Source organism: Camelina sativa, chromosome 8 (genome assembly GCF_000633955.1).
Source record: "Camelina sativa cultivar DH55 chromosome 8, Cs, whole genome shotgun sequence".
NCBI classification, from domain to species: Eukaryota; Viridiplantae; Streptophyta; class Magnoliopsida; order Brassicales; family Brassicaceae; genus Camelina; species Camelina sativa.
The window spans coordinates 10,787,598-10,797,406 of record NC_025692.1 but is presented as its reverse complement, the minus strand read 5'-3'; the positions used below and the strand labels follow the sequence as shown (position 1 = coordinate 10,797,406).

At 45.7% G+C, this 9,809-nt stretch overlaps 1 protein-coding gene across 1 annotated transcript in view; it reads left to right on the top strand.

The window, feature by feature from the left end:
- The window catches only part of LOC104709411, a gene marked incomplete at its 3' end in the record, with an annotated part of 21,918 nt that extends 12,340 nt beyond the window's left edge, over nt 1-9,578 (top strand). The window contains exon 3 of the mRNA XM_019228710.1: nt 9,165-9,578. Coding sequence (XP_019084255.1) covers nt 9,165-9,578 — 414 coding nt within the window. The remainder of the gene's footprint in view (nt 1-9,164) is intronic.

Below are 9,809 nucleotides of genomic sequence, written 5' to 3'. Positions count from 1 at the left end.
AACCGATTGAGCTTGATTCACCTTCCATTTGCAAGAATTCGCCAAACACTTAATTGAATGTGAAAGAGATGTTCTCTACTTTTAGTTGCAAGTTGAACTAGATTGATGCATGGTAATAAACATAGAAAAATATTTGTATGTATGTTGATTGATTTTAGCACCATTAAACTATCTTTAAGGACTATAGCTTGAATCCTTCGCTTAGTATATAAAGGTTATGAGTCCCCATTTTCAAACCGCACTCTCCTACTTTCTTGCTAGAGGACTAACAAGATTTAAGTTTGGGGGTCTGATAACTCTCTAATTTACATGTTTTTAGCATCCCTTTTTGTCCATATTTTACATTATTCATACCCTTAAATTTTAAATTTAAAAGATTTGGTAGGATTTTAACATTTTAGGACTTTGGAAGATTTATGTGAGTTTTAAGGAGATTTGGTTGTGTTTAGAGTTTTTATTTTTTTAAAAAAGGAAATGAAATGTGATTCTTTAAGATTTGATTGTTAAACTTTGGGTGATTTTAACATATTTTACATCTCAATTATATGGGAACTCTATTTACATGTTCAAAAATATTTTTGGTTTTTTAAGAAACCGAAGCGTTAGATTGATAGTCACATGCCTCGAACCAAAGTTACCTCTCATGGAACATGGCTGATGGATTTATGCCAGAGAAAAAGATTCCTGATGAGTATGAAATTGTACATCAAGCTATTTTTACGGACCCAGATGACCAAAGTGGTTGGTTTTACCATCTGTGTCTCTTCTTCTCACTTCCTCTTGGCCTTCACATGGTTCCAGTGTAATTCTATCTGGAGTTGGGTGCTTGAATGGCTCTCCTTCTAACGTCACTACTTTTTGTTCTGAGACGGGTTCTGTTCCACTGATTCTCTACTTTGACCAAGCTGTTAGCTCGTCGACTGTTACAATTGATTCTGAACTAAAAGGAAACGAGAACCTTGTTTGGGAACCAATTTCGAAATAAAAGCTCTCAAGTGACTTGTGTAGTAGATTTTTATTTATTTATTATCAAATCTTTTAAAATTCTACCTCAAAAGGTATGATTTTGAGATGGTATTTTTTAACTAGAAAACAAAAAAGAAGTCTTTTAGAATCATTCAAAATCTCAATTGTTTTTAAAGTTGTGATATTTTGAATAACGGTAGATTTCAAGTAAGTTTTATAAATAACTAATTGAATAACAAGAGATTTTAGCTTATTTTAAATGATTTTACATAAATCCAAGTTGAATAACATAGGATTTTAAAAGATTTTTTAAAATCAACAATTGAATAACAAGTGATTTTAAAAATACTTTAGAATCTTTTAAAATATCAGTTGAATACCCCCTCTTAACTTAGCATTTTTAGGTCATTAACTGAAGGAATTCACTTTTAGGCCATTTAGGGTGTTGCATTTTTGCATTTACATATTTTGGATGAAAACAGGTGCTTAAGAGCCTAAAATGGAGAAAAACAAGGACAAACCCGAAGATGTACCCGTAGGAGCCACCGAGCTGGAAGAACGAGTCCGAACCCAAACACGATCAAGGAGGATCCAAGAGCATGAAGACCAACCCGAAGATCTACCCGAGGACTAACTCGGCCTCATCCACGTGTACCCCATCGAGTAGACCCTCGGGCAGGTCTGGGAAGCTAGGTAAAAGGGATTTCCATATATAAACCCTCCTCTCCTTCCTCGCAAACGAGCACGCCGCAGACCCTCAAACTAGAGAGCGAGAGCTTCTGTGAGAGAACTGAGCGACTCAAACACTTTTCCCTTTTGTTTTTGATTTTATTTCATAACTTTTTATCATTTCTTTAGATTTATATCTTGTACTCTTATCCCTCTACTTTATCGTTTAATATACTGCAATTTTTGTTTATATTTGCTATGATGTTTCCTGCTATGATTTCCGAGTAGTGTAGTAAAGTTTCTAGGGATGGGATAGATGATTTTGTGTTCTTGATCGGTTAGGATGTCTTAGTTGATTGTGTATGTTTAATAGATTTCCTTCTAGATTGGTGTTCTTAATGCTGTCAACAAACCGAGAGGGTGAGATTAGATCTAAGGTGTTTTACCACCGAGAGGTGTAGATGAGATGCTTGAATCAACCAATGCTAGAGGTTTACTCACTTAGCCTAAGAGATTAGATGAGTAAGGAGTTTACTGACAATAATGAATCGGATCTTAATGCCAGCTTGGTCATGTTTCTCCAACGAGAGTTGGGTAGGGGAGTGATCAAGGTTTATTGTTTCTATCACAAGAGTGTTTTAAAAAGATTTTAGAGATTCATTGTCTAGGAAATATTTGCTTGAGGCATGTAAGACATCTGTACTGGTTAGGAATACTTAGGATTCGATTACCCCATCCTTAGAAGCTTTCATATTTTAATTGCTTGCATTTATATTCATCACTCGATCCCTTACCAGAACAGGTACACGATCACCTGCTTCGAGTAACCCCTCGAGCTGTTCATACCTTCTTTGCTTACTCGATCACCCCACCTGATCCTGTACTCGAATCCTTGCATCGAGTGCTTAGGTCGTGTGGTTCCTTGTTTATATTCTTTTCTTTTATTATTCTAGGATTGTTAGACAAAACCCCATTATTGCTTAGCTTGACTTGCATTGTTCTGATAGTATCCTTCCTGCTAGCATAAACAACCATTTGGATTGATAACCCTTTGTACTACAACTGCATAGGGAATTGATACCCTGGGTGAAAAACCTGTTATCAATCGGTCGATGCAGGTTGTGCATTGGTCGATGCAGGGTTGAATTTCTGCGTTTTGACTTAAGTTAAACGCTGCGTTTTGGGTTCGGGAAAACCCTTACGTCGATGTTTTTATCTCATTCGGCGAGTGTAGCCCTTTTTGAGAGAAAAGAAGAGAGAAAGAAGAGTTCTTGGTGTTCTTGAGTGTTCTTGGTGATTTCTTGGAGTTGGAAGCTGTTTCTGTAGAGATTTGTAGCTCGGATCGTTGCAGGAGCGTCCTAGGAACGTTTTTTTCCTGTGNATATTCATCACTCGATCCCTTACCAGAACAGGTACACGATCACCTGCTTCGAGTAACCCCTCGAGCTGTTCATACCTTCTTTGCTTACTCGATCACCCCACCTGATCCTGTACTCGAATCCTTGCATCGAGTGCTTAGGTCGTGTGGTTCCTTGTTTATATTCTTTTCTTTTATTATTCTAGGATTGTTAGACAAAACCCCATTATTGCTTAGCTTGACTTGCATTGTTCTGATAGTATCCTTCCTGCTAGCATAAACAACCATTTGGATTGATAACCCTTTGTACTACAACTGCATAGGGAATTGATACCCTGGGTGAAAAACCTGTTATCAATCGGTCGATGCAGGTTGTGCATTGGTCGATGCAGGGTTGAATTTCTGCGTTTTGACTTAAGTTAAACGCTGCGTTTTGGGTTCGGGAAAACCCTTACGTCGATGTTTTTATCTCATTCGGCGAGTGTAGCCCTTTTTGAGAGAAAAGAAGAGAGAAAGAAGAGTTCTTGGTGTTCTTGAGTGTTCTTGGTGATTTCTTGGAGTTGGAAGCTGTTTCTGTAGAGATTTGTAGCTCGGATCGTTGCAGGAGCGTCCTAGGAACGTTTTTTTCCTGTGTTTGGGTCTGATTTCTTTTGTGGCAAAGGTAAGTGCATGACCATGGCTTATCTAAGCTGGAGATTCCTCTGATCTGTTTGTCTATGTGTTGTTAGGCTTGTTAGAATGTTACTTGAGGCGTTAGGAAGCTTTCTTGTGGCTTGGGATCGATTCTTCTGGTTGCAAGAACGGAGATCCGGCGAGAAGCTTCGGGGAAAATGATGTTCGGCATGTGCATCGGTCGATAAAGTCCGAGGACGGCGCAGATTGACCTAGGAGAATCGGTCGATGCAATTAGGGTTTCTGCGTGATGTCGAGCATGCGTCGGTCGATGCCGGTGGAAGCATCGGTCGATCGATGCAAGCTTTGTGTCGGTCGATGCAGTGCCTGGTTTTTTTGTTGATTGTTGTGTGATGATTAGAGTATCTCTATTGCTTGTGTGTATAGCCCAGTAGATGGGAAGATTGCCTTACTGAGTGTTTATAAAATACTCGATTGGATGTTGTCTGGCATTGCTAGGTTGCTAGAGTTAGGTCTTTAGAACTTGCTAGGTTGCTGGTTCCTTATTTCCTGTTGTTTGATATTGGAGTATTGTTATATTTGATTAATTGTTATTATTTATTGGATTATTGTTTGGATATTGGTATCTGTTATTTCCGCTGTTGGTTGTACTTGTGGTTAGGTGGCTAGTGGATATGGGACTACCAGTTGTAGTTTATTATTATTATTATTATTTATTATTTATTATCTTAAAAAAAAATGGGTCAGGTCGTTTCAGTTTGGTATCAGAGTCCTTACGGTTCTAGGTTTGGGTTCACTAGGTTTCCGTTGTGATGTTTGGGATTGCATGTCTTGATTGATTATGTGAGTTAGTCAATTGTGTGTGGCATGGAGTCCTAGAACATCCTCTTCAAGCCTGCAATGTGATTTCAGAGTGAGTATATGTTTTTGTGTTATGTATTATTGCGTGCTTAGTCTTCTGTTCATGGTAGTGCAGATGGCTAGAGGTGATGCTGTTGCTGGTGGTGGTTGTGGTCGTGGACGCGGACGTGGTCGTGGTAGGGGCAGAGTCCCATTGGTTAGTGAGACCGAGGACCAGAGTGTGACAGCTGAGGGTGTTGGCGAGTCGCAGGGTGTCCAGGAGGATTCCATGAGTGTGGCCGGAGGGGGCGGTGTTGATGCTCCAGTGGTCGGTGATGCTAGGGTTCCAGGTGTGGGAGTTCCAGCGGGAGGAGTCCCTGGTACTGACTTTGCGGCTTTTCTAGCACATTTGTTGGAGCTGTTGCCACCAGTGGCACCAGCTCAGGCTCAGGTAGTGCCACCAGTGGTGGCGGAGGAGTGGCAGCCAGNGGTGGTTGTGGTCGTGGACGCGGACGTGGTCGTGGTAGGGGCAGAGTCCCATTGGTTAGTGAGACCGAGGACCAGAGTGTGACAGCTGAGGGTGTTGGCGAGTCGCAGGGTGTCCAGGAGGATTCCATGAGTGTGGCCGGAGGGGGCGGTGTTGATGCTCCAGTGGTCGGTGATGCTAGGGTTCCAGGTGTGGGAGTTCCAGCGGGAGGAGTCCCTGGTACTGACTTTGCGGCTTTTCTAGCACATTTGTTGGAGCTGTTGCCACCAGTGGCACCAGCTCAGGCTCAGGTAGTGCCACCAGTGGTGGCGGAGGAGTGGCAGCCAGTGGCTGCGGATGTAGGAACACATGGATGTTATTTGTCCATGCTCAAGGAGATGAAGGGTCTCGTGACTGCGCAGTTTTTGGGTGGTACATATCCTACTGCTGCAGATGCATGGAGGACGAGTGTGGAACGTAACTTCCATACTCTGAGATGTCATGAGGAGTTTTGGGTGGACATAGGGGTCCACCATTTGATTGCTGATGCTGAGTTGTGGTGGAGATCAGTGGCTGCTAGGAGAGTGCAGCGGGAGATGACTTGGGTTGACTTCATGGGGGAGTTCAACCGCAAGTACTTTCCGAGAGAGGCATTGGACCGGTTGGAGGTTCTGTTCCTTCAGTTGTCTCAGGGGACGCGGTCAGTGCGGAAGCTGGACTTGGAGTTCAGTCGACTTCTATGTTATGGGGGTCGGGCTATGGAGTCTGAGGAGGGTCAGATCAGGAGGTTTTTGAGGGCCCTACGTGATGATTTGAGGGTTCACTGTAGAGGGCAGAGTTATGCTACTCGTGCAGACCTGGTTGAGACTGCAGTAGGGACTGAGGAGGATATCCGAGCACAGTCAGTGGCGGTTAGTCCAGCAGTTCAGCATAGTAGGGCTCAACAGCATGGTGGTTCTAGCAGGGGCGGTAAGCCTGCACAGGGAACCAAGAGGAGGTGGGAGGCTACACAGAGGCCGAGTGGTGCGAGTCGCTTCGGTTGTGGAAGCAAGGATCAGAAGATTGCTAGCTGTCCCAAGAGGAGTGCTCCGACGATAGCGGCTCGTGTATGCTATCATTGCAGGGAGCCAGGGCATATCAGGCCCTTGTGTCCCAAGTTGCAGCCGGTGGTAGTGGCAGCGTTGCAGCAGGTGCAGCCGGGAGGGCAGCAGGTTGCATGGATTGAGCAGGCGCCACAGGTTTAAACGACTGCAGAGACTGGTAGAATCAGTGCCGGAGCGATCACAAGTATAATTTCTGGTACTTTGTCTTTGTGAATTCTTAGTAAGTTCAGATTTTATGTTTTCCTATGACAAAGTGTTAGGTTCTCAACACATGAGGTTTGTGTAGGGACCTTATTGGTNTCTGTTCCTTCAGTTGTCTCAGGGGACGCGGTCAGTGCGGAAGCTGGACTTGGAGTTCAGTCGACTTCTATGTTATGGGGGTCGGGCTATGGAGTCTGAGGAGGGTCAGATCAGGAGGTTTTTGAGGGCCCTACGTGATGATTTGAGGGTTCACTGTAGAGGGCAGAGTTATGCTACTCGTGCAGACCTGGTTGAGACTGCAGTAGGGACTGAGGAGGATATCCGAGCACAGTCAGTGGCGGTTAGTCCAGCAGTTCAGCATAGTAGGGCTCAACAGCATGGTGGTTCTAGCAGGGGCGGTAAGCCTGCACAGGGAACCAAGAGGAGGTGGGAGGCTACACAGAGGCCGAGTGGTGCGAGTCGCTTCGGTTGTGGAAGCAAGGATCAGAAGATTGCTAGCTGTCCCAAGAGGAGTGCTCCGACGATAGCGGCTCGTGTATGCTATCATTGCAGGGAGCCAGGGCATATCAGGCCCTTGTGTCCCAAGTTGCAGCCGGTGGTAGTGGCAGCGTTGCAGCAGGTGCAGCCGGGAGGGCAGCAGGTTGCATGGATTGAGCAGGCGCCACAGGTTTAAACGACTGCAGAGACTGGTAGAATCAGTGCCGGAGCGATCACAAGTATAATTTCTGGTACTTTGTCTTTGTGAATTCTTAGTAAGTTCAGATTTTATGTTTTCCTATGACAAAGTGTTAGGTTCTCAACACATGAGGTTTGTGTAGGGACCTTATTGGTGGGCTTCTCATAGCTTCATTATTCCGGAGTGTGCAGAGAGCGCAGGAATCAGAGAGGATCCCGGGGAGCGTACTGGAGTTGTCAGAGTTGCAGGAGGCAAGTTCCTGAGGGTTATTGGACGAGCCAGAGGAATTGATATTCAGATTGCAGGANTCGTGCAGACCTGGTTGAGACTGCAGTAGGGACTGAGGAGGATATCCGAGCACAGTCAGTGGCGGTTAGTCCAGCAGTTCAGCATAGTAGGGCTCAACAGCATGGTGGTTCTAGCAGGGGCGGTAAGCCTGCACAGGGAACCAAGAGGAGGTGGGAGGCTACACAGAGGCCGAGTGGTGCGAGTCGCTTCGGTTGTGGAAGCAAGGATCAGAAGATTGCTAGCTGTCCCAAGAGGAGTGCTCCGACGATAGCGGCTCGTGTATGCTATCATTGCAGGGAGCCAGGGCATATCAGGCCCTTGTGTCCCAAGTTGCAGCCGGTGGTAGTGGCAGCGTTGCAGCAGGTGCAGCCGGGAGGGCAGCAGGTTGCATGGATTGAGCAGGCGCCACAGGTTTAAACGACTGCAGAGACTGGTAGAATCAGTGCCGGAGCGATCACAAGTATAATTTCTGGTACTTTGTCTTTGTGAATTCTTAGTAAGTTCAGATTTTATGTTTTCCTATGACAAAGTGTTAGGTTCTCAACACATGAGGTTTGTGTAGGGACCTTATTGGTGGGCTTCTCATAGCTTCATTATTCCGGAGTGTGCAGAGAGCGCAGGAATCAGAGAGGATCCCGGGGAGCGTACTGGAGTTGTCAGAGTTGCAGGAGGCAAGTTCCTGAGGGTTATTGGACGAGCCAGAGGAATTGATATTCAGATTGCAGGAGAGTCGTGGCCAGCAGATTTGCTTATCAGTCCAGTGGATTTGTATGATGTGATTCTTGGGATGGACTGGTTGCATCGGCACATGGTGCATTTGGATTGCTATTGGGGTAGAGTGGAGTTTGAGCGTCCAGGAGGGAAGTTGGTTTTTCAGGGTATTAGACCGACTTCGGGGAGTCTCGTGNCGCTTCGGTTGTGGAAGCAAGGATCAGAAGATTGCTAGCTGTCCCAAGAGGAGTGCTCCGACGATAGCGGCTCGTGTATGCTATCATTGCAGGGAGCCAGGGCATATCAGGCCCTTGTGTCCCAAGTTGCAGCCGGTGGTAGTGGCAGCGTTGCAGCAGGTGCAGCCGGGAGGGCAGCAGGTTGCATGGATTGAGCAGGCGCCACAGGTTTAAACGACTGCAGAGACTGGTAGAATCAGTGCCGGAGCGATCACAAGTATAATTTCTGGTACTTTGTCTTTGTGAATTCTTAGTAAGTTCAGATTTTATGTTTTCCTATGACAAAGTGTTAGGTTCTCAACACATGAGGTTTGTGTAGGGACCTTATTGGTGGGCTTCTCATAGCTTCATTATTCCGGAGTGTGCAGAGAGCGCAGGAATCAGAGAGGATCCCGGGGAGCGTACTGGAGTTGTCAGAGTTGCAGGAGGCAAGTTCCTGAGGGTTATTGGACGAGCCAGAGGAATTGATATTCAGATTGCAGGAGAGTCGTGGCCAGCAGATTTGCTTATCAGTCCAGTGGATTTGTATGATGTGATTCTTGGGATGGACTGGTTGCATCGGCACATGGTGCATTTGGATTGCTATTGGGGTAGAGTGGAGTTTGAGCGTCCAGGAGGGAAGTTGGTTTTTCAGGGTATTAGACCGACTTCGGGGAGTCTCGTGATCTCGTTCATTCAGGCTGGGAAGATGATCGAGAAGGACCGTGAGGCTTATTTGGTTACCATATCTATGCCAGAGTCAGTGGGGAAGTCTATTGTTAGCGGTATTCCGGTTGTAGAGGAGTTTGAGGTTGTGTTCCAGTCGTTGCAGGGGTTACCACCATCTCGGTCTGATCCTTTTACGATTGAACTAGAACCAGGGACGATGCCATTATCCAAGGCTCCTTACAGAATGGCTCCAGCAGAGATGGCAGAGCTGAAGAAGCAGCTAGAGGATTTGTTGAGTATCCGTCCTAGTGTATCACCGTGGGGAGCACCGATGTCGTTTGTCAAGAAGAAGGATGGGATTTTCCGGTTGTGTATTGATTACAGGGGTTTGAACCGGGTCACTGTGAAGAACAAGTACCCTCTTACGAGGATCGATGAGTTGTTGGATCAGTTGAAGGGTGCTATTTGGTTCTCCAAGGTAGATATGGCGTCGGGTTATCATCAGATACCGATAGATGAGGCAGATGTGAGGAAGAATGCATTCAGGATGAGGTATGGGCATTACGAGTTTGTGGTGATGCCTTTCGGGCTGACTAACGCACCAGCAGCGTTTATAAGGTTGATGAACAATGTGTTTCAGGAGTTCCTGGATGTATCTGTTATCATTTTCATCGACGATATCCTGGTTTATTCTAAGAGTCCTGAGGAGCATGCAGTGCATTTGAGGGCAGTTCTGGAGAAGCTGCGGGAGCAGAAGTTGTTTGCTAAGTTGAGCAAGTGCAGTTTTTGGCAGCGTGAGATGGGTTTTCTGGGTCATATTGTGTTTGCAGATGGAGTTTCTGTAGATCCGGAGAAGATTCAGGCTATCAGAGATTGGCCTAGACCGCAGAATGCAACAGAGATCAGGAGTTTTCTGGGATTGGCAGGTTACTACAGGAGATTTGTGTAGGGGTTTGCGAGCAGAGCACGTCCTATGACTAAGTTGACAGGGAAGGATGTTCCTTTTGTTTGGTCA